General features: G+C 50.5%; 2 protein-coding genes across 3 annotated transcripts in view; one reads left to right on the top strand and one right to left on the bottom strand.

Moving 5' to 3' along the window:
* CHST13 (carbohydrate sulfotransferase 13) overlaps positions 1-17,675 on the top strand; it is a 29,368-nt gene extending 11,693 nt beyond the window's left edge. For both annotated transcript variants that reach the window (XM_041426081.1, XM_041426082.1), the window contains exons 2-3: positions 12,961-13,037; positions 16,364-17,675. In XM_041426081.1, the coding sequence (XP_041282015.1) occupies positions 12,961-13,037; positions 16,364-17,209 (923 nt within the window). In that variant the 3' untranslated portion in view covers positions 17,210-17,675. The remainder of the gene's footprint in view (positions 1-12,960; positions 13,038-16,363) is intronic.
* A 3,212-nt stretch (positions 17,676-20,887) lies between these two features.
* Positions 20,888-24,173, bottom strand: part of SLC41A3 (solute carrier family 41 member 3) — a 31,093-nt gene continuing 27,807 nt past the window's right edge. The window contains exon 11 of the mRNA XM_041425570.1: positions 20,888-21,420. Within this exon, the coding sequence (XP_041281504.1) occupies positions 21,412-21,420 (9 nt within the window). The 3' untranslated portion in view covers positions 20,888-21,411. The remainder of the gene's footprint in view (positions 21,421-24,173) is intronic.

The raw sequence follows: 24,173 nt of genomic DNA, 5'->3' as shown, positions 1-24,173 counted from the left end.
CTGGGGAGACATGAAGGTTTGGGAAGAGCCCCTGCACTGAATGGGGCAGAGTGTCCACACCAGCTGCCATTGGCTCTGTTCCTAATATGATCCCCACAGACGATGCTGGGGCATTTGGCAAGCTCCTTGAAGCAGCTGGATTCCTTCTTTCCCTTTCTGCATGATTTATTGTGAGCCAACCCTATAACTGTCACCATTTTCCATCACTTGATTAGAGTTTCCCTGGCTGATCCTTGAATCAGCTTGGCTAAATGGGAATAAGAGGGCCTTTCTTGAAAAACAGAGCATGAGCCATCCCCACCTCTGGGGAGGAGGGAGCCACACAGCCAAGGCCAGCTGTGCCAGGCCCTGACCCTGGGTATGGTGGCACTGTGATAGTCCAAGAGGTGTCATCAGTAAGAAATGAAGAAAAATTATCTTTAGAAACATAAAGGCAAAGTAAGCTGTGCAAGCAAGTGGGAGCCAAAAGAGGAAAGAGCTTTCATGAAGCTTTATAGAAAACAAGGAGGCTCTTAATGTAATTTTAATATCTTCCTAATGGCAATGGCACTAACTTCTTCCTAAGTAAACTTTCCAGGATCTTGAACATCAAGAGTAATGCACAAGTGGTTTTAAAGCATGTCCAGAAGCCAGATCTCTGAATCACAGTCATTTCTGGAATGAGTGGCAGCCAGTCCCTGCACTGGCTTGGGTACAGCCAGCACTCCCTTAACAGTAGGCATCTGGCTCAAGCCTGGACAGACCAGGGATTTCAGATTTCAGAGGTCTCTTCCAGGCAGCTAAAAGCTGAGCAGCCTCCTGTTGGGGGAAAAAAAATAAAAAAGGAAAGGCAAAAAAGTGAAGTTAGAAAGATAATTATTTTCCTGCCCAATGTGTGTGACATGCAGTAGAAATCTAAACTAGTGCAGGATGTTCTGACCCCATCTCACGTCAGGAGTTTAATGTTCTTTTTGTAGCAGCTTAAAAAAACATCCATCAGATGACACCCCCTCAAACCCCAGAGCCACCTCTGTGGCTGCTGCCTGAGCTTTTGTACAGCAGATGGAAGGCAGAGAGACAGAGCTGGCTGCAAACCCCTCCGCGCTGGATCGTCCCTCAGCCTGGCTTAGCCGCAGAGTGCTGAGTGTGCACGGCAAATGTGAAGCTCTGGGCTGGGTTTGTCAGCCAGGCACGAGGAGCAAAACACACACAAGTCCATTGTCTCTTTTGCCAGGCAAGTGCTCCTCCAAAGGGCACTGATGGGGGCTGCACGGAGGGTCATGCTGGCTTTACTCATCTGGGAGCTCTTGCATGCCTTGAGCAGTGAAAAGTCAGCTCCGAGCTTTCCAGCTTCTGCTAAACCTGTGTGAGCATTAATAGAAATGGACAGTGGAGATTATACTGTCAGCAGTGCTTGCTGTGTTTCTTTGGAGCACTTTCAGCAGAGATCTCTCTTTTTTAGTGGTTTGGAGCAAAACCCAAATAGCTCTGAACATTGGACTGCTGCCTCCCTCCCTCCCTGCCTCCCATCCCACATCCCACGTGGTGCTGAGTGGGACACGCAGGCTGTGGTGTGGCAGGGGCTGATCTCACCCAGCGTCCTGTTTCCAGCCATGAGCTGTGCCAAAGGCACACCAGATCCTGGGGAGTGGGCATGGAGAAATTGCCCCTTGGAGAGGCAGTTCCTGGATCCTATCAGTGGAGGAAGGAGTGGTGATGTGACATAAGGTCTAGTTATCACATTTCTGTAGTGATGGCATTACCAGCCCCATGTGTGACCTTCAGAAGGCTCTGTGCAGGTGTGACTCCTGACAAGGAGCATGGCTGGGACATGCCTCAGCTAAAAGAGAAGATCCTGAACTTTGGTAGCCAGGGGAACAGCTGTGAGGAGCCCGTGGCTGGGAGGGGTCAGGTCCTGCAGCGCCCGCTCAGGAGGCGTCTGCGCCGTTCTTGTCACGGGGGCACTTGAGGTTGCCACAGCACTTGAGAGGCTGGGCTGAGGCATTTTCTGATGAAAGACAATGTGTCTGTCTTGAACTGGATCCAGACAGAGAAAGTTGAAGTCTGGTGGCACTTGGTGCCAGGGGCACCTTATGCCGCTGGCCCCTGCCCCGTGTTTGCTGTCTGTGGATTTATTGCATCTGGCATGAGTCACTGAGTGTAGAAATGGTTGTGGGTAGGTGACAGTCATGAGCATGGGTCACTGCAACCCCAGACTGAGGAAGCAGGGAGCATCCATCTGCCTCTTGCAGAAACCATGTGAGTTTTTTGTTTAATTTAATGTGCCTGGGGCTTCTGTGCTGTCCCTATGCCTGTCAGCCCTCAGATTTCTGTGTGTGTGTCTGTGCTGTGAATAATTTGCACTGTGTGGGTGGGACAAGTGCCCCAATATCAGACAGAGAGGTGATGCAGCTCTCTGATGCTGCTCTCTGATGCTGCCTCTCCATCCCCCAATGCAGCATGCCAGAGGCATTCCAGTCCCACGAGCCCCATTTACAGGGATGCTGCCTTCAGATGACTGTGCACAGATATCAGGGATCTTGGGCACAAGTGGAGGCAGGTGTGCTTGGATTTTTGGTCCCACTTCAGTTCCCTGAGGCTCTGTGTTTCCACCCTCAGACATTCACCACAACCACTGCTGCTTCTGGCAGGCCTGGCTGTTCTGTCTGGCTGGAATGAGAGCAGGACATGTACTCACCCCTCTGCATGGCTCTTCCCTTCCATCACTTCCCAGAGAAAACAGCTCAAAACCTTCTTCCACACCCTCATTAACACTTGCTGAAGGCAGCACACCCCTTGTCTCTCTCTTGTCCGTGGGTTGCTGCCTTCCAGCCGGCAGCCACATCCCTGGAGGAGTGAATGACTTTTCCTGCTGAAGGCAGTGTAGTCCATTGAGTGATCCCATGTAAAACGGTGACTCATTGTCCCCTCTTTGGAGAGAGTTTCTTGGTTGGAGGAAGGCTGTTGTCAGTGCCAGGGAGCCTGGCTGCCATTACCACCCAGTTGTGCCACACAGCCCTGGCACTCTGCAGAAGCTGCAAGCGGGGATTGCTGAAAACAAGGGTATTCTTTCTAGGGGGTGACACCTCCTTTCATGTCCTTCCCAAAGGAAGCAATCTTGGACATCTTGCCTATGTACACCTGGTTATGGTGAGGTCCAGGAATCTCCCATGCCTTCACATCTGTGTGTGTGTGTGTAGGAGCTGTGTGGTTTGGGGTGGAAAGTGCTGCAGAAGGGTTTGTCCCAGGGGATGGTAGCTGTGGAGCATATGCAGTTGATGGAAGGAGTTTGGAAAATGCTCCTTTCCCTCTTGGCTAAGAGGTTTGTACCGCTGTACCTCCTCAGAAGTGAGCTGTGTCACCTCAGTTCAGTGCCTGTGGAGCCTCCTCTGAGGGCAGTGGCTGGGAAGGGGGTACTGGGGTTCTTCAGCAGCAGAGACATGGGACAAAAATGAGTCCTGGTGAGGGGGTACTCCATCACCCTTCAGGAGCCATCTGTGACTGACTGGAGTTTGCCTTAAGTAGCTTCCGAGGAAAACAAGAGAGTGATTTGTGCAAAAAGGGGAGATTTCTGGGGAGGAAGGTCTGTGTGATAGAGACTGGTAGGATCCCTCCATTGGCTCCACAGGAAAGTGATGTAGCCAGGTACTGGAGAAGAGGAAGATGATGGACCATTGTGGAGCCTTCATCCCTCTGCTGCACCCTACCCCTCATCTTGCCCTGGAATGGTACTTTATCACTGTGGCTAAAACATCACTTCTGTGTGAGCCCAGTGCCTGTGGAGATGCAAAACCACCCTGCCCCATATGCAAACAGGAGCGGGTTCACCCATCCGGGCTGATGGGAGAGCAGATTTGTCATCTCCTGCTGCAGCTCACTGCACGTGGGCTGTTCTCTGTGCAAACCTACTCATGTGCACGTCCTGTCCTGCCCTGCTCAGGTTGGCCCTGAGCTGCTTTGCTTGTGGTTTTTCCCTTAGTGTTGTGGGTAACCTCCTCCCATTGTATCTCTGTTTCCAAGTGCTGGGTGTGAGGGGAGGTGGGGGGGTTTAATTACTCGGTTTGGCTGTTTCAAGAGGACTAGGGGGGATGGGAGAAAATGTGCAGCTCTGGGAAAAAAAGTCTGAGCTAAGCTTTCAAGCACCCGTGTGTTGCTGGGACTCAGTTCTGTCTGATCCAGCCAAGTTCAAGTCACTTGGTTTAATTTCTGCTGAATTAAATATCTTTAAGTCAGGAGCCACCAAATGGAGCCCCTCTGCCATGGGGATAACCAGGCTAACAACACCCAGGCACTGGCTATGCTTCAAAATAGAATTATATAGCTCAAAACCAAGCTACTTGAGGCAATTTCTGAGCCTGAGAGTTAGGGTGCAGTGGTTTCAGAGGGACACTTGTGCTTCCTGGTGCCATGCCAGTGGCTTGTGGCTCAACTGGTGACATGGAGGAATGAATCATGAGATGGCTTTGCAGGGCACAAGGATGTGCCTGCCTGCTGATCTGCTCAGGAGGCAGAATCACAAAGGTCCTGCCCTTCTGATACGCTACATTAGCCTGGCTGGGTTATCTGGGAAGGACCTGCTCCAGGACCCCTGCAGGCTGCAACCATCCTGGCCCTTGACTCTGCTCTCTCTGAAAATGCTCTGGAGCAAGCATGGGGAAGGCTCTGCTGCTTCCCAGGATGCTCCAGATTGTCAGTTGTCTGTAGGGAGCAGGAGGGAAGCTGGCAGGGGAAGGTCTGATGGAGAATCATTCCTGTTCCCTAGCAAGTGAGCTGAGACAGACATCACCAACAGACTCCCGTCCTGCACCTCAGCAGAGAGACATGCACAGCAGCCAGCCCTTCCCTAGGCTTGGCTCACACAGCCAAGGGCAGGCTGTCAGCAATAGCTTGGGTTATACATTGCTGGCTTGTTCATCAGCGAGGAAAACACTGGAGGAGGCCAGTGGTGGGTCTGCCTGTGCCCACTCTGCGTGGGGCTGTGTTAGGTGGCAGCCAGTTACCTGTGACAGTGCTGAGCCTCTGCAAGAGGACACTGTCATGGGGCAGAGCAGGCTGAACAAGGCATAACTGGGGAGAAAAGCACCTTGGAAAGAGAAGCAGTGGTGGGAAGGGCCACAGAGGCATTTCCTGAGCTACAGAGGATGTTGGTCTGGAACAAGAAGTGGATGTTTGTATTGTAAATATCAGAGTTGCAGAGGTTGCGAGTTGATGCCAGCTCCCCTCCATCATTCCTGCTCACCACTCACTGGCACAGCTCCAGGAGGAACAAAAGAGGTCAAGTACACTGTTTGCTCCACAGGGATCTGTTCACTGCTACCTGGAAGCTGTGCAAGGTACAGGCTGTTGTGGGTTGATATCTGAGCCCTCCTCTGCTTGGGGACTTGTGCTGTGCCTGGGAGAAACCCAGGGAAAAGACCAGAAATCATCCCTTCTGGTTGTTCTCCAAAGGGCTGGCTGCTTTTTGCCATTGCTTGTGCTTGTCTGAATATTGCTGTGACATGTTCTCTCTTCCCAAAATTCTTTCTTGTGCATGTGCTCTGCTGCCAGTTACCTGCCAGAGTGGGGCATGGATGCTGCCCACTCCCTCTGGGTGTTCTGGGTGCAGACACGTGGATGAGCCCAGCCACTTACACCTCCTTACTCTTGCAGCTCCCCAGCAGAGGTGATTGTGTCTAAATTCACAAACATGAAGGATGCATTTAAGCAAATCAATTTTGTGGGTCTATTAGATTTCTTTTCCTAAGTTTTTTAATTAAGCCCCTGTTGTCTATATCCATGACTTTCTAGATGCAGTGAAAATGAGCAGTCACAATAATCTAAGGAGGTTTGATTGCCTCTTTGAAGCCAAAAATTTTATTTGCTTTTGGAACCAAAAAATTCCCATTCCCAGTCAAAACTTTTCAGTAAGAATTAAAATAGGAATAATTCCCAAATGTCGTCCCTTAGCTCTGTGAACACTAGAATTGACACATAGTTCTTCACAGCCAGAAGTATGATGTGAGAAAGCAAACAGTCACTTATTTGGTCATCTTGTCCATCAAAGAGAGGTCACTGCCTTCCACAACATTAAGGCAGTGAGTGTGGAGTTCTCTGTGGGATTCTGGTGTTGGATTCTCACATCTTCGTAGTTTTGAAAAATATCCGTCTTTTAAAAAAATCCAAAACAACAAACAACAATCAGCCTTTGTGTTTAGGCAGAAATTAAGGAAATGCCTTCTCCACCAATAGGAGCCCAAACATGAAATCCAGAGCTTCCTAGAATTAAACTGCTTTCTGGAGACAGCACTGTTTGACCCTATAGCTCTGATCCTTCCAGTCAGGGCTCTCACGTGGACCACTGAACACTGACTAGGGGTTCAGCTGGTGCTTCCATGTGGGATTTCTTGGCCTCCATGTCCTGGACCATCCTCATGAAGTCTGTGTGTCTAGCTGTATGTCTCAGTCTTTGCTACCAAGCCAGGAGGGAAAACTGAGCTCTGACTGCAATAACTGTCTGGATCCATCACTGTTGCTGCCAAGCTCTATTTTATTTTTCTATTTTCTTTTTTTTTTTTTTTCTTTTTTTTTTTTTCTGCTTGGATGTTAAAATCGAAAATTGGACAGGTTTAGCAGCCAGTGGCTGAGGCTGGGGTTTGGCTTTGACTAGTACAGTCACAGTATCCTCTCAGAAGTTCTATGGCAAGATCCTTCTGGGTGCATTATTTCAGTAGTGAGGAGCCTGTCTTTGTGGTCGGGGTGAGTGAGCTGTCACTGCTGAGGCTGAAGCACTCACTCATTGCCCCTGGCAGGTCCTGGAGAGCAGTCAGAAAGGTCTGGAGAAGCTCACTGCTGTGCCCACAAAGAGATGCAGGTCCTAATTTCTGCCTCTTCCAGTGATGACTTAAACCAAGTGCTGATCTCTGTACACTGTAGAGCTCTGGGCATTGTTAACCCTTCTGGTAATACAGTTATTTGTTTCCCTCTGTACACTCTTCCTTCTCCCCTGAATGCAGTTCAGCTGCTCACATGCTGTGTGTGCCAAGCAGACAGTTCCTGTCACCAGTCCTTTTTCCTTTGCTCAAGTCAGAATAAGTTGAAAATATCACCTTCAATTTCAGAACTTTTTCTTTGGTGTGGAAGAGAGCATTCCCTTCCAAGAGGGAATTCAGTTCTCCCCTGAGAACTGACTCTTCCTACAGAGCAAAGAAGCACCTCTCTCACTGCCCTGCTGGCATTTGCAGGCTGTAATTTACACTGATCATTTCAGGCACCGCAATTATTTTTTTCTCTTTTTTTAGGTTTTGCACAGACACAACAGGAAGCAAGGCTGGGGCTGTGAGACGGCGGCAGGGAGGCAGTGGTGGGGTCAGGATTAGCTCCTCAGGGTCTCTGGGGTGCCTGCTCATGTGCAAGTACATGTGCTGACTCTTCACTTCCCCTGTCTGGAGACCACTGATCTTCTCCAGGTGTTAGCCCTCTCCAGTGTTTCATACTGGAGACCACATGTGGAGTTTTTGGCTTCTTGTGGCCTCAGGGTCCAGCCTGGAAAATATCTGAAAGCTTCATCCTCAAGCCCAAAGTGAGTTGGGATTCCTCCTGTTGCATTCCAGCCACCCGCTCCCACTGATCTGGGGTTCCCAAACTTCCCAAAGCTCTTCCAGTCTGGCACCTGAGCAAGTGGGAGTGCTGATGTCCTGCATGTGGAACCCCTGCCATCCTCTCTGCTGGCCTGTTCCCAGGGGTGATGGCATCCCAGCTCTGCTCATACACACATCCAGCTCGTGCTGCTCCCACAGCACAGCGAGTCCTGGGGCCACCTGGCAGCCCTTCTCAGCACCTCTGGACCTGCCTTGGCCCAGGAGAGCAGAGCTATCAGTGCTGCAGCTGAGGGTCACCAGTGCTATGGATAATAGCATATGGATAATGCTTTTTTTGCTGTGATGGCAAATATCTCACCTGATTTGTTTCAGGGCTTCGCTTGCCTTTTTTTATGACTGTCACACTGGCAGCTGATGGCCCAGAACTAATGCATCTGGGACCTCCTGCCACTTCCAGCAGCAAAGCAGCAGAAACTGCTGAATTCCAACATTGTGAAATTAAATCCTATTAAGTTTCCACTCCCCTCATCCAGGATGAACTTCAGTTTCCCTGTTGGTGTTTGTCTTTCCCTGCCACAGCAGCCTTTCTCAAGTCTTTGTCCATCATCAGTATCTTTCTGTTTTTATGTCAACTCCTTCTCAAAGTATTAATCCCAAACCTAATCTGGGGGGTATTTTTCTAGAAATCTGCCTTCTGCCCAGTATTTCTCATTTAAGTGCCACCTGCTTTCTTGTTGCTTGTGACCTTTCCAGTTCACCTTCTAAACTTCATCCTCTCTGACTGAAGAGCATGAAATCCTTGTTTCTTGTGGAGTGTTGTCTCTTATACACTGTGTGTATCTGGGTGAGGATCTACCACATAGGCTTGATCTAAAACACAAACAGCTTATTTTATTTACAGACAAGTTTGCATGGGTATGAGCTGTGTCTGGTTAGTGCCATGTTGATTCTCCTTCTAAGTTATTTATTATCCAGTTCTACCCACATGTTTTAATTGCTTTCTTTTCTTCAGACTGTTTTCTAAAGCCTGGGTAATGCTGATGTCAGCCTAGCAGGCTTGTTCCTGCCTGAATCTTGTCTCCAAGCCAAACTCTTCAATTCACACTCTGGATTTGCTGTTGTGGTTGCAGAGAACCTCCCTCCCTTTTTAAGGGTCTTTGCAGCCAAAACTGCATATTCTTTCACTGCTGCATCCAGAAGTCTGGAAATAGGCATGATCCAGTCTTTCCCTCACCTCACACATGTCTGGCTGTCTTTGCAATCAGCTAGTTCACCTAAATATTCACAGCTTTAAAAATCTATTCCCTTTTCTAAGGACAGCTGGCAAGACACTGAAGCCCCAGATCCTGCTGCGGTGTTGGTGTCACACTGCAAGAGAGCAGCTTCAGCTGTGGTGGAACAGCACTGAAATATGGGGTACAGGAGGAAAGGAAGGAGGAAATGTGATATATTTTTAAGCTCCAAAAGAAAGTCTGAAAGCCCTTGTAGCACAGGAGACGCAAAAATGTGCCTGAGCTTCCTTTCAGGCTCATCTTACTCATAGATTTCTGGTCAGTGTCTCTGCCTTAGCATGGAGGTTTTGGTCTCCTGCTCCACATCAGTCCTGTGCCCTTGCCTCATCATTTGAAGATTCAAAGGAAAAATGTGATATTTCCTTCTGCCTCTGTCAGTGAAAACCACTTCAGATTTGGATCACAGACATGCACTGTGTTGATACTTCTCACCAAAATAGTGATCCTGCAGTTGCCAAGGGTTGGTGATTTTTCCCCTTAAGAAAGTTGATATGCCTTGGCTAAGTGATGTCCCTGCTTTCAGATGCAATTGTGGCAATGCTAACTTTCCAAGGGTTACCACTACATGTGGTGGAATCTGGGAACCTCAGTAACAAGCTATAAAGTCAGAAGATCCAAGATGCGAAGATCTTGGCAGCTCCTCCATGATGGAATATCCTGCGGTACTCAGGGCCATGGTGCCAAAATGCAACAGAAACCATTAACTCACTCACATGCTACTCCCTCCTCAACAGTGTAATTTATTTCAGTATTCCTTGGCCTTCCCAAACTTTTTGGGAGTCCTAGGGGCATTCCAGAGATTGATAAACCAGTGGTACAGGGAATGGGAAGCCTGACTTGCCCTCAACATGAATGAGTGGAATAGGAGGGATGTGCAAATTCCCGCCAGCATTTGGCAACAGGAAGGGCTGGAACAGGAGTGTGTGAGCAGTGATGCTGCAGGTGCTGGGGCAGGGGTGGCCACAGCTTGGGGTCATGGGACAGGGCTGTGTTGGGTGTCAAAGGCTGATCTTAGTGGGGTGCACTCCATTAAATCACTGTCTCCAGCCTTCTGCTGGCTCAAGCAGGTTGCAGCAGCCCTGGCCTGCCTACCACTGTGATCCCAGATGTTTTGGGGATGCTTTGGGCACAGACAACCTGGACTTGTCTCTGTTCACACGCCTTTAGCTGCTCTGACCCAGCCTAGTGGAGAATGGGAACTCCATCCCATGGGACACAGCAGATGCTGCCCCCCTCATGCTGCATCTGCCCTGGGGCTTAACCCTGGCTCCAAAGCCACCATCATGGCCCGGCCAGGATCCTGGCTGCTTTTCTCCTTGGGATGCCATGTGTAGTGTGAGCAGACAGTTTCTGAGCGGGGAGACTTCCTGCAGTGGAGCCCTGTAAAAACCCAAAACCTGCTGCCAGGCCAGGCCTTGCTCTGGAGGGTTTGGCAGTGCTGGGCAGGGATGGTGTCACCACTTTGGAGCTCACAGCCTCAGGATGCAGCCAGTGCTGAGTGCCGGTGTCGTCCCCTGCCAGCTCAGCACTCTTGGCCTCCTCCAGCTGCACGAGAGCAGCCTGGCAGGGACTTTTTTTTTTCCATTTTTTTTTTATCTCTTCCTCTTTTTTTTCTGGAACCCTGTGCAGCAAAAGCATAGCAGGGATCCCAGGGGTTTTGCTGCTATCCAGAAAAGATGCCTTGTTCTCTGCCAGATCTTGCTCTGGGGAAGGACTGGAGGAAATCCATTCTGCAACGTTCCTGCTGGGGCTGTTGGCAAGAGCCCTGCAAAGTGCAGCAGCCACTGGCCAGGCTTGTCCCTCTGAAAAAAAGAGGACTGAAGAGGTCAGAGCATGGCTGTGACCTGCCTGACCTCTGCTCCCTCCCCTCTTTGCTGCAGATTTGCCTTTTGTTGAGCCCAAAGAGCCTCCTGTCAAGCCAGTGCGCCGCCGGGGCTGTGACCTGATGCTGCAGCAGGCACTGAAGCCTTTCCCTGGGACGTTTCCACGCTGCCCTGTGCAGCACCAGCACGAGCTATTTGCATTTCTAACAGCCTTAAGTCAGCCTGAACCACCCGGGGTTTGCTTCTGTCCCCATGAGAAAGGTTCTGGCTGATGCACGTGTTAATCTCAAAAACAAACGCCTCCACATTGTTTTTACTAAATATAGGAGCAGTGTCTGCTGCAAGGCACTGCTGGCAGCCCTCAGCAGGGTCACAGTTCTCCATCCAACAGGAGTTTATCAGCCCCAGCCAAAGGGGAAAGAGGCTCAAGTTCAGTGCTCTCTGTTTGCAGATGGGAGCTGCAGTGAGGGGAGTTTTCAAGGTCGATCTCATTCCCTGTCATTTGCAGAGGGCTGAGCCTGGAAATGTGAACCGGGGCTCCTCTGGGATGAGCATCTCAGCCCAGCACTGTTCGTTGGATTCTCTGCTTATCTCCCGCTGGCACAGATGCTATTTCAGCCTCCTGTGGGGTAACTGATACAGAGGATTGAGGAAGAAACTGTACCTTCTCGTTGAGTCACATCTTGATCAATCCAGCGCTGCAGGAAGTGTCATTTCCCACGGACGCGCAAGCGTACAGGCACTGCTGATGAAATTTTGTGAGGTCAGGCAGTCATTTCCTCCTAATTACAGCTCCAGGAATGAATAATGTTTAGCTGAGACCATGGTGACTTTGTGCTTTGGTGCAGTTTTCATTTAAGCAAAATACAAGCATGTCAAAATGAACACAGGATCTGGATTTTTCCTTCTGGTTATTTTGGTTGTACAGATGCCATCTGGGACTTGTATAAAAAATGTGGGGTTGTTTGGTGATGGTCAGTGAATGAAAAGATCCAGAGCCCCAAACTGTCATGCAAAAAGCTTCTGTTAGAAACCTTCATGTTGCCAGAAATGTCTTGTGGCAGATGCTTTTTCCAGGAACTTGGAGGACTGGAAGAGCCTCCCAGGCCACAGTCTCCTGAACAATGTGTCCTATCTTCCCCTTCAGAAAAAACAGAATTCTCCATTTTAAAACTCATGGTGTGATTCCTTCTGTGGAAGCCAACTCCAGGGCTGCACAGCCCCCATGGTTACAAACCTGTCATGTGGAAACTGGTGGCATCCTCTGCCAATGGAGAGAGTCAGAGCCAAGCAGCAGAGGGTGGGTGAGTGGGGGAGAACTGCTTGAAAGTGTTGCTGAAAGTGAGAGCCTGCGCCCCTGCCATGGCTGGCTCCACGTGTTGGGTTTGGGATATCCAGGCCACATGGTTCTGCCCCCACTCTGCTGGAATCAGGTCCCTGAGGGGACCTCAGAGGCTGAGCTGGAGCAGATGCTTCCCAGCCTGGAAGGTGGTTGCATCCCTAAATAATTTATGATCAGGAGAACTTGAGCAGCTGTCACTGATTGGGTTTAGGTTGGTGCACTTATGGCTGGCCACATCCAGCCTTGGGTTTGGAGCTGCTGCAAATGGACCTCCAAAGTGAAACAGCTGATCTGCAGGGCAGGGAGGGGGCAAGGACTGCCTGGGAGGCTGTCTTCAGCTTCAAACACCAGAGCAGATGCTGCTGGTTTAGAAGGGATGAAAAAAAAAATATAAATAGCAAATAAGAGCTTCAATAGATTTACTGGTCAGACAAAGCACCTGACCAATTTGTGTGCTGCTGTTCGTGTCTCTGAGCCTGGAAGTGCAAACTCTGAGCCGGTGGGGGCTCAGCACAGAGCTGCCAGTGTTGGACCTGCCCTCCATCTCTGCCAAGGACAGAGGCTGTCTCACCCCTCCCAGGGCTATGGCAATGCTGGCAGGGTCCTGTCTCCTCTACATCATCCCCTCAAACATACAGCCTGGACAAAGTGGCATTTCCCAAAAGCATATGGATCAAACTTTTCCTAGTAGTTCTTGAAATTGTAATTGTTACTTTTATTTATGGTGTTTTATTTGATAAAAAGTAGATCTGGACCTTTTGAATCCTAACTGCAGATTTTGTTACAGAGTAAGGGGGATGGAAGAACATTGCTTGAGCATCACATCCAGAGCAAAATGAGTTTGTGTCTTCTTGGAGAGGTTGCCTTATCCCACCTTGGGCATCTCAAGAGAAGGCAAGGGAAGCAGACCCTTCCAGCCCCTCTGATTTTCCTCTCTCCTTTTTCAGCCTCTGAAGAGATGAGATCCACCTGGCAAGGCAAGGCTGGTCGCAGCCCACTCCAGGCCCTGTATGAGAGTGACCAGGTAAGGGGACAGGGACACAGAAGTGGTGGGGTGAAGATCAAGTGGAGCACTGAGTGCTGACCCTTTCTTCCACTCCTCTAGTGTGTGGGGCACTGTGCCAGCTCCAGCCACCCCCAGGGCCCTTGCAGCTGAACCTCTGGCTGTGTCTAAAAGACCAGACCATACTGCTTGAGGGAGTAACTTGACAAACATTGCTTATGGCCCTTGCTGGTACTTGGGTAAATGTTTTAATTACCAGTGGACTGAGCCATAGCTGGGCAAACCTGGGAGACTTTGCCACCTGATCGTTTCAAAGCCAACTCTGTGCCATCATAGCTGGGCAAGAGCTTCACTGCTGTCCTTACTGAGCTAATAATTGACAGATGTTTCTGTGTTAGCTGCTATAGATATGTGCACACACATAGGAATCTGCACTTATATATGTTTACGTAGATGTAGCTGGACTCAGCCATGGGGGATTTATAATCCTGGAACATCTCAGGCCTCTCCATCACTCTGAGCTGTGCCAGCTATATCTGCTGAGAAATGAGTAGCCAGGCACAGCCTGGGCAAAGGATCACTCCCCTCCAGGTGGGCTTAGTGGGTCCCTCCCTGTGCAGGAATCAGGGAAGGTGTCCTGCTTGCCCTTTACAGTGGGGCTTGTGGTCAGAGCTGTAAAAAGTCTTGGTTTCTTTCTGCTGCATTTCCCCCTGGGCAGGCAGTTTTCCCCTAATTCAGCCACACTTCCCTTTGCAGAGGGATCTTCACCCACAACTTCCCTGCAGGAAGCCCTGTGGGAAACCACCCTCCAACGGGTGCCATGCCACATGCCCCCATGAAATGTGCCCTGCATCTCCCCGTCTCCATGGGGCTGTCATGTGCTGCAGCCCCCAAGAGCAGAGGGCAGTGCTGGTGGCCCCTCAGTGGGCTGCCATCCCTGCTGCCTCCCCAGTGCCCATGGGCAGTGCCCCATGCAGCCAGAGTCAGCTCTTCCCATAGCTGTTACTGTGTGTCACTGTCTAGGCTGATGCTCTTATGTCTGTAAGCAGCCAAAGCACATTTGCTCTCTGAAAAATTACAAACATGGACTCGCTTGGCCATGATGCCAACAAACCCTGGCGCTGCTGGAATGTCGTGGTGCTATTTCCTTTAAAGTGATACTTAATTTCCCTGGGTTTTAAAGAGAAGGAAATGAAGGGAGCAATTTTGCTCTGAAATAACTGCAAGACATGCATTTATTCCAGTGGGCGGCTGCTGAAAAGTAGTCACATTTATTTGTTGCCATGCCTGCAGACAGTGTCTGTCTGTCTGTCTCTCTGGTCCAATAGTTTTGAATTATGCAAGTGCAGGGGAAAACACTTGAAAAGAGTCACATTATTAAAATACCTCTTTTTCTTAACCCTTGCAAAAAAGTTTTCCAATTGTAAAAGCTGACAGGGAAGCTCCAAACAAAGAAATTTCTACTGAAAGGTTTGGCTGTGATGCAAGGCAGCATGAGAATGCTTCTTCAGCTGTAGTTATCACCTCCCTAGGTGCTGTATTTTCTTTGTAGCCTAGTAGCCAACAATGTCAGAGTCATACCTTGCTGGCAGTTGGCATCTGTTCACCTGAATTTCCTTCATTTTGGCATTTTCCCTTATCATGTCCCTGCTGGAAGGAGTAAGGATGGGATGCTTTCTCCTTTGTCTCAGATTACTGCCCATACAGGTTCCTGGTCACTAAGTGGTCACTAAGGTGGCCTGGACAAGGTCCTTTCCTTTGTGGAAATAAGATCCAAAAGAGTCTGGTTCATCCCTTGCAGAAGGAGCTGTTTGCCCAGATGGTAGTGTCTCTCTGAAGGAGTCAGGTCTGCTGGATCACCCACAGGATGGACAGTTTGTCTTAGTGTCCAGCTCCTGGTGGGAGCTTTACAAGCCCTTACAGCTGTCCCTCCAAACCCCCAGAGAGCAGTGAGGGAGCACCTGAAGCCTGGCCAAGGGTGTCCTTTAGCATGCTTGGGCAGTGACAGCTCTCAGCAGCCATGCAGGCAGCAAGGCCTGCCCTTGACCTTCATCTGGAGCTTACCAGGTCTGTGCAACTGCAGAGCTGTTTGCTGTGGCACCCTGTGACACTGGCAGGACTGTCTTTACAATCCCAAAGTGGGAGCCACTCTGATGTTGGGAGGTGGTGGTCACTGCATGGCACGAAAGCCACAGCCTTGCAGGGTCAGGGCCAGCCCAGGTTAGCAGGTGCTTGGTGCTGCTGTTCCCAGACGAGGCTGTTGGATGTTCCCAGAAACGAGGAACACAAAATTTCCCAACCCTTGTGAGCAAAACAGTGACAGAGTGGGCAGGAGGAGGAGGGGACCTTCCCCTTCTAACTTCCTGGAAATGGTTTCCTTCCCCAGATGTTCTAATGACATTTTGGGATTTCTGAAAAAAACCATGACAGGAGAGGTCACGTCCCCAGATCTGTAAGGAGTTTTTAGCTGGGTCAGGGGTTAAGGCACTCTGGGCTTCTGGTAAGCCAGTGTAGCAGCTGCCAGCTCTTGATGTGAGGGTCAGAAGGGTCAAAGGACCATGTGTTGGCTCCTTGTCCCTGCGGCCAAAGGAAACTGTGACCAGAGCTGAGGCGTTGGACTGGCCTGTGTGGAAGATGTCCCTCAGGAGTCGAAAGCCCTCAGGAAGGGCCCCAGCACTACCTGCTCAGCCCCTTGCTCCTCTCCATCATACCTGCCACCCCACCTCATCTCCAGCTCCCCTCCTGCTCACCAGGGATTGATCATCAGTGTTAGAGACCATTTCCATTTGCCTTTCCTTGGCAGAACACTCAGGCCGTTTCCATCCAGCATGCCCAAATGTTCTGCCACGTTTCTGCCCTTGGCTGGGTGTTCACAGCAAGCACATGTGTGTGGGTGTCAGTGTGAGGCAGCAATGCCCCATAGCAGCAGGAGGTGTGCAGGGCCCTGTGCCAGCAAACAGGCTGTGCTTTCTATCCCTGGGGCCATGCATTCCCCAGACTGGTGTGAGGGAGAGCATGTTAACCCAGTGTGTGTGTCTGCTTTTGAAAAAATGCTCTGACATTGACCGTCTCTGCACCACCCCTTCTTCCCTCACCCCCTTCGATTTTCTCCTCATCCAGCTCCTCATCACATTTTGTCCTTTCTTCTGATGCCAGGCTGTCCAAGGATTAAGTGCCCCAAATCAAGATGTGTTCAAAGTGAGTGCTGTCTCCAAAATCCCACATGGGAGACTGACCCACCCAGTAAAGGGGAGGCAGTGAGGATGATTGTGGGCCAAGTGTTGTGTGTAGGCCACAATCAGCCTGGGCAAGCTGGTGACCATCTCTGTTGGGTTTTTTCTCCCCAGTTTGAGCAGTCGTCCCTGCAGGCAGTTCACCAGCAGAGACGGGAGATGTTGAGCAACATCTGCAGCCGTTACACCCGCAAGCGGCGTCTCCTGCGGCCGGATGACTTGCGGCACTTGGTAGTGGACGACGCGCACGGCCTGCTCTACTGCTATGTACCCAAGGTGGCCTGCACTAACTGGAAGCGGGTGATGATGGTCCTGACGGGGCAAGGCAAGTACCAGGACCCCCTGGAGATCCCCGCCCACGAGGCCCACGTGCCCTCCAACCTGCGCACCCTGTCCGAGTACAGCGTCCCCGAGATCAACTCCCGCCTGCGCAGCTACCTCAAGTTCCTCTTCGTGCGGGAGCCCTTTGAGCGCCTGGTCTCGGCCTATCGCAACAAGTTCACTCTCAGCTACAACACGGCCTTCCACAAGCGCTACGGCACCAAGATCATCCGGCGGCACCGGCAGGAGCCCAGCGAGCGCGCCCTGGAGCAGGGTGACGACGTGCGCTTCGAGGAGTTCGTGTACTACCTGCTGGATCCACGCACGCAGCAGGAGGAGCCGTTCAACGAGCACTGGGAGCGGGTGCACTCGCTCTGCCACCCCTGCATCATCCACTACGATGTGGTGGGCAAGTACGAGACCTTGGCCGAAGATGCCAACTACATCCTGCAGCTGGTGGGGGCCGACACGAGCGTCAAGTTCCCGGCTTCGTCCAAGACCACCAGGACGACAGATGACATGACAGCCCAGTTCTTCCAGGACATTAGCCCCTTCTACCAAAGGAGACTCTTTAATTTATACAAAATGGACTATTTGCTATTCAATTACTCCATCCCCTCGTACCTCCGTATCCGGTGAGGCAGGGCCTGCGGGGAAAGAGGTGAGGGAGAGCTGGATAACTCTCACCTCGCCACAATTCCTCTCCTCCTGCCTTGAGCTCATCTCTTGGTTGACTTCTTCCCTGTGCCCTTTTGTGAGGGTCTGCTCCACCTCCTGATGCCTTGTTCATGCATGCTCTGGAGGAAGAACATTTCTCGATACACTGGGGCTGGAGCTTTTCCTTCCCTTTCCCTCCCACCCTTCAATATCTACAGGGAATGGTGGTGGGACTGGACACTTCTTGCCTTGGTTGGGGACTTTCTTGTAACTAAGAGACTCCTCTGTAGATCCAAATCTTGGGAAGGCTCCTTTTTCGGGCAGGATCCCTTCAGGTCTTTCTTCTCCTTACTGAGCTGTTTGGGGGCAGACATGGAGTCTCAGGGGTCAGAGTGGAGTGTATCAGAGACTTGCATAGAACCAGAAATAAAGCAATAATTTAATGTAACTTTTTCCTTTTATTTAAAATTGCTCCCACCTTTTCTTTTTGTCTTGTTCTCCTCTGTCCTTTGTGCCATCTAAAGCAATAATTTAATGTAACTTTTTCCTTTTATTTAAAATTGCTCCCACCTTTTCTTTTGTCTTGTTCTCCTCTGTCCCTCTGCCCTACTGAGGGGGGTATAACACACAGAGGTGTGTTACTCTGACCACATTTTTATCCCTGCAGGGATTTTTTGTTCCTCTCCTTCCACATGTTCTCAGTTGGGGTGCAAAATTCTCCAAAGATAGAGAGGAAAGGCTTGCAGCAGGTCCTCAGTACTTTCCCCTGCAGAGTGCTCAGTGTGTGCATGTCTCTGGATTTCTGGTCAAATTCATTAAATCTCTGCTGGCGGTGCTGGCATCTCTTCCCATGACAGCATGGGCTGTTCCTGTGTGCAGCCCCTTTATAAAAGTTATAAAGTGTTTGGGGGAACACTGGGCTGGGATGTGGAAGATTGCTGTGGTAATGGAGAAGTGATATTGGACTGGGAGGCCAGAAAAGTCTGTGTGTGTATGTTTGTGTGTGAGAGAGAGAGAGAGAAGAAAAATTGAGGATAAAAACAGGGAGAGAGACACCTAGAGGGAAACAGTCCTTTTCCTAGTTGCCTTTGGATAATCATTCCTTGAAGAAAAAACAGGGAGGAGGGAGCGAAACACAAAAGAAAATGACAAACCGAGCCCTAGGATTTTAAATTAAAGCCAGTCCATATTTCAGTCTTTTCTCTTTTCTTTTTGGCTTTGGCTTGCTGGCTGCCTGTGTTGTAAATAAACACACTGGTAATAGATGCTGTTGAGTGTGTCTGCTGGCTTGGCTGCAAACATGTGACTTATTAGTGCAATACAATGGGAGGTTTTATAAAACCACAGTGCTCTCAGTATCTGTAAAAAAATGGTGTTTCCATCTAACAACTTTCAGCTGTTATATCTTAACCTTTTTCCTCTCTGCCTCTGACTGGCATCTATGTGCTGACACTCCCTCCTTGCTTGCTCCATTGGAGATTGGCTTTAGCAAAGCAATGAAAAAGGAAAGTAAATGAAGCTGCTGGTGATCCTGGCAGTGTGACTGATTCTCCCAATCTGCACTGGAGATCTTGAAGAAATGGCCTTTCTCATGCTATCTTGGTATCCCCCTGTCTAGCTGAAACACAAAGCACAAAAACAGATTATATGATGCAACAAATTTCATCTGCAGCATTCAGGCTTGGAGTGCAATCCTCCTGCTTTCTCAGGAGTCTTGTGCTCCCTGCTTAGAGCTGCCTCTGCTTGGAAAAATCATTGTTCAAATCACTGCAAGAGCTTTTCATCACTTTTGGTCATGAATCATAATTTGGGGTCAGATGTAGGGTCATAAATGGATTAATTTTTGGATTTTTTTTGTTTTTTATTTTTCCTAAATACTGTTCCCTGTCAGTAGCTCTAAAGAGCTGATGGCACAGTGAGTGGCAAGGACAGAAACACTCACTCCCAGCTGTGCTGTCTGTGGGTGTTTAGGCAATATCTGGCTGGCTGGGAGCTGCTTTGGGCTTTCTTTGGTGTGAAACTGAGGGAACAGAACCCTCTGGGCTTTGTTCTTCAGCCAGGTGGTTTCTAGTCTTTGCTGCAACAGTGGCAGTGGGGAGGTGGTCCCGGCTGTGAATGGCTGCTTGACTGGCAGCCTGTCCTGGCTGATGGATCCCATCAGACCTGACCCACGGACCCAGTCAACAGCCCAGCCACACACCAATGGACCAAATGGAGCCCTGCAGCCTTGGCCATGAGCCTCTGAAAGCAGGACCTGTAAAGGTGTGGTTTGGGCCATTTAGAAATTGGACCTTTAGAAATACCCACCTTTGAGCTGTTTCTGTAAAATCCCAACAGACAGCATCCAGAATCCAAACTATTTAGGTCATACTCTTGGCTTCCTCTCTGCCTAAATCCAAATCTCTCCAAAGGAAAACCTAACCATGCAAACAGAAAAGGAGCACTTCGTATTTCTGAAGCGAACACTTTCAGCCTTGGCTGGAGCTTTTTGGGACGGGAATCACTCAGGCCATGCCAAAGCCGGATTGCTGGGACCGGGATGCTGTGGGGCCAGCTCTGAGATCGAGATGCTGTGGGACGGGGTCGGGATGCTGTGGGGCCGGGATGTTGCGGGATCAGGACGCTGTGGGATCAAGATGCTGTGAGGTCAGGATGCTGTGGGGCCGGGATGCTGTGGGGCTGGGATGCTGCGGGATCAGGATGTTGTGGGGTCAGAATGCTGCGGGGTCAGGTCGATGTGGGGTCAGGATGCTGTGGGGCCGGGATGCTGTGGGGTCAGGATGTTGCGGGATCAGGACGCTGTGGGATCAGGATGTTGTGGGGTCAGGATGCTGCGGGATCAGGATGCTATGGGGTCAGGACGCTGTGGGGCAGGGATGCTGTGGGGCAGGGATGCTGCGGGATCAGGATGCTGTGGGGTCAGGGTTCTCTGGGGTCAGGATGTTGCGGAATCAGGATGCTATGGGGCCGGGATGCTTTGGGCCGGGATGCTTTGGGATCAGGGCCTGCGGGGCCGGCAGCCGCCGCCCGCGCCACAGGCACGGTCCGAACTTCCCGGTCCACAGAAAGCGCTGGAGGACGGGAGCAGGACGGAGCAGGACGGAGCTAGGAGGACCCCGTGTGTCCGGCGATCCCAACTACAGGCGGTGTAATTCCCTGTGCGGGCGCTGGGAACAATTTCTCTCAGGGCTCCTGGTTGGCTGGGCTTTTTAAACTGTGTCACTGCGTCCCTTTTTCTTTTTAGAGGAGAAAGCATCAAGGAGGCCTGGGCCATCTCTGAAGTGTAACTGGGTGGGTTTGGTTTTCTCCTGCACTTGGAAGAGGGGATGTGGCAGCGGCTGACGTGCAGCCGTGACCCACGAGGGGATGCCCGGGGTCTGACCCAGGAGCAGGGCAGGGCATCGCCCCCGGGCCTGTCCGAGCAGCAGCCCCCTCTGAGCAGGGAATGAGAGCAGCAGGAGGTGCCACTCCTGGCCTCGCTGAACAGGGGACCATGGTAGTAATGTCCCCCCAGCCCCCTGAAAGGTTCCCATGCTGGCCTCAGGCTGCAGAGCTTGGGGACAAGAGACTCTAAATGAGTCAGGTTGGTCCTGGAGTCTGGCTCAAGGCTTGGGAGCTACTGGGGAGCTCTCAGAGCACCAGGGACACAAGAAACAAGAACAGCATCACTTTGATACGTTCATGTGTGCACAAATATACAATGAGAATAATGATTATATTATAATGTATAATAGAATTATTGCTGGGTCAATCTATGTATTATAAATGGAGAGATTACATTTGTATATGGTTATAATACTTAATAGACATTTGGCTTATGTTTGTCTACATATGTGGTCTGTACACCATCCCATTTACTATATAAATACTCATGTACTCCCCAGCATAAAAGAGAGTACCTTCTCTTGCTGCACTGTTGAGCTTTGCCACGGCCCAGCATGGCTCAGGAGTTAATGAAGAGCCAGCCCCTTCTTCCCGTTGCCTCCAGCAGCTCCAGCCTTCTGAGCACTCTGCCAGTGCTGTGGGTTTGCTGTGCTATGGAGCTCCTCGCCCCATCCCTCATGGCCCATGTGGAGCTGTTGAGTTTCTCCTTCCACTGGAACAAAATGGAGCTTCAGTGATCAGGAGGTTTCCTTCCAGACTTTCCTGTGCACCATGGATTGTGTTGTTTACCAGCTGGAGGATTAAATAGACTGTCATTGAAGAGAAAAAAAAAAAAAAAGTGTGTTCAAGTATGTCTTGGAAGCAGTGTCTCCCTTGAAGGAGGCTTTTCAGACTTACTGTGTTTGCTGGCTAGCACTTTGCTTGTCCCTGGTAAGGAAGCTCCATCTCACAGAGAGTTTCTGGAAAATTACTGTGTTAGGATGGAGGCAGTGAGTGGAAGCAGTGAGGGGAAAAAATAAATGATTTGACTATCCCTGAAAAAAAAACCCTGTTCCCATCTGCATCTACAGACGGTGACAGCCCCTTCTTTGCCTGCAAAGAAAAACCCTTATGAACCCAGGAATGGGGGAACCCCTGACTGCCCTTCCTCCCTGGTTCATCTGGGATTTCCCCAAGGTCCCAGCAGCCAGCCCAGCACCCCAACAGACGTGGTGCTCCAGGGCACCCACCTCCTCCCAAACTCCTGTGCTCTTCCTCAGCCCCATCCCACAACACTGATATCAGCCTGAGATTTAGTTTATTGGGCACAGCTAGTGGCTGATGTCAGGAGTGAGCCTACCTGCACTGCTAATACAGTGGGAATTTAAACCATGGGATGCTAAAAAAAATGTATATATTGTTTCACTGCCCACTACTAGAGTCTAGATTGGCTGCCTAATGGCCGCACAGCGTTCAAAACCAGCCAATCTCATTCTCTGCCAACACTCCACATTTTCCTTTATTCCCTCTAAAGATTACAGCAAGGTGAGCCTTCCACAAGCATCTCAGAGCACTGGATGGGTTTCTCAGTGCAGGACCAGCACTGAGCCCAAAGGGGCAGGTCAGCAGCCAAGGACTAAAGAGCAGCAAGGAAGAAGCTCTCTTCTTCCACCTCCTTTTTTAAGGCTATTGCTTATTTGGGAGCTGTGAGGACTAAATACAAGTAAAAGCCACTGTTGGCTGAAGCTGAGGTGCTGGTGTCCCTGGCAGGGTGGGTGCAGCCCAGTGACAAGCTGGCCACAGTAATGACACAGACAGCAGCAGAGAAGCCAGGCTGGCAATGATTTCCCTGCTGGCTTAGACAGAAATCCCTGTGAAATGTCCCCACCCTGTCTGGGCTCTGCTACCCACACAAGTCTGCTCTGAAACTGAAATTTGTGGAGAAAAAGGGAGTCAAACAACCCCCTCCTCAAATCTCCTCCCTGGCCAAATTGCTCCACCACAGCACCACAGGGAGCATAAAACCAGGTAGGGCCTGCTGCGAGGTACTGAAAATTCCTAGAAGCTGAGGAGCCTGCAGGTATTTAAGCATCAAATTTCTGCTTTTAAGGGAAGGGAAGGGGAAGGATGCCTGGACAACTCAGGGGCTTCTGGGCCTCCTGGGATGGCTGGGGCAACTGGTGCCAGGGGACAGAGCAGTGCTGCCCACTCACTAGGAGGGCTGGGGCTGCTTTCTTAGAGGAGCAAGTTCAGAGAGAGTTACAGGAATGCTGATCCAAGCTGTGCTCTGGGGTTACATATCAGCCTTGTTAGCAAAGACCCTTTCTCATTTGCACAGAGAAGAGGAAAGAGTAAACAGGCTGAGCAGCCAAATAACTAGCCTCTCACTGCCCTTAAAAAAAAAAAAAAAAAAAAAAAAAGGAAAAAATCCCCTTTTATTGAAACCATTTCCTTTGGTTATATCATTTCTCTTGAAGCTGGAAGCAATTTCAAGTCTTAAGTGCATTCCCTGCACTATGTCCACAGGCACAAGGCTGATGCTTGGCTGCCCACCAAGGGGTGCCCTGGCGAGCAGCACGTCTTGCTGTGCCCTCTGTCATTTCCACACGCCAGTCCTGAGCCCCAGTGCCTCCTGCAAGGGGGGAACCCCCAAGCCCAGCACAGGCAAGGTGCAGCGTGGGTCACCTTGGCACAGCTGAGTCCCACAAGTAGGACACAGATGGCATCCATTATGTGTTCCCATCCCTGTCCTCTGTCAACAGTGACAACCAGATTAAGCCGAGTTCTGCCCAGAAATCCCCCAGTGAAGGGACATGCCAGTGCCAGGGCTTTGCTGGAGGCACACAGCAGAGAAGCAGCTGTGCAATGGGCACTGGGATTTGATGCTGGAGGAGTGTGACTGGCGTCCCTTGCACCAGTCACTGGCTCCAGTCTAGGTATTTTGCAGGACTGGAGGAAGCAGGGGCAAATCTGTGTTATTAAGAGAAAAGCAGAAGGAGTTTCACATGTTCAGGATCCTGTAGAGGGCTGGGGTGCCCCCAGCAGCCTTACCTGGTTCACAAGAGCAGCACAAGCACCAAGCTCCAGAGAGGACCTCTCTGAGGTGGTGGGGACAATGAAGCAAGGAGGAGGAACATGGTGTTGAGGCAGGAGGAGTTACTTGCCAGGACTGCTCAAGCCAGTGCCAAATTTGAGCTATTGAAGCTTTACAAAGCAAAGCATTAAGCTGAAGTTATTAAAATATATACATAAACATCCTCTAAGGTGCTCCTCAAACTGGGACTGGCAGTCAGATGCTTTGCTTTCCCCACAGGTTGCAGCAGGGGTGAGGCAGTGACCCAAGGCAGGGCAATGTGTGCTGAAACATCCCAGCCAGGGAGCTGCTGTGCACAGCCTCTCCAGCTCAGCAGCACCAGGCAATTTGTCCTTCATGACAAGACAAAAAAGGAAAAGGAAACTTGGGGAAAGGGGAGGCTACAGCTCTTTTTTTTTTTTTTTTTCTCCCTTCCAGGGAGTGCTTTTCCCCATGCCTGGCAGCCCAGAGCTGCTCAGCTCTCACTGTTAGGGACCTTCAGCCATGTGT

This window comes from Onychostruthus taczanowskii, unplaced genomic scaffold (genome assembly GCF_017590055.1).
Source record: "Onychostruthus taczanowskii isolate IOZ18803 unplaced genomic scaffold, ASM1759005v1 scaffold9, whole genome shotgun sequence".
In the NCBI taxonomy this organism is placed as follows: domain Eukaryota; kingdom Metazoa; phylum Chordata; class Aves; order Passeriformes; family Passeridae; genus Onychostruthus; species Onychostruthus taczanowskii.
This window is presented reverse-complemented; position numbering and strand designations above follow the sequence as displayed.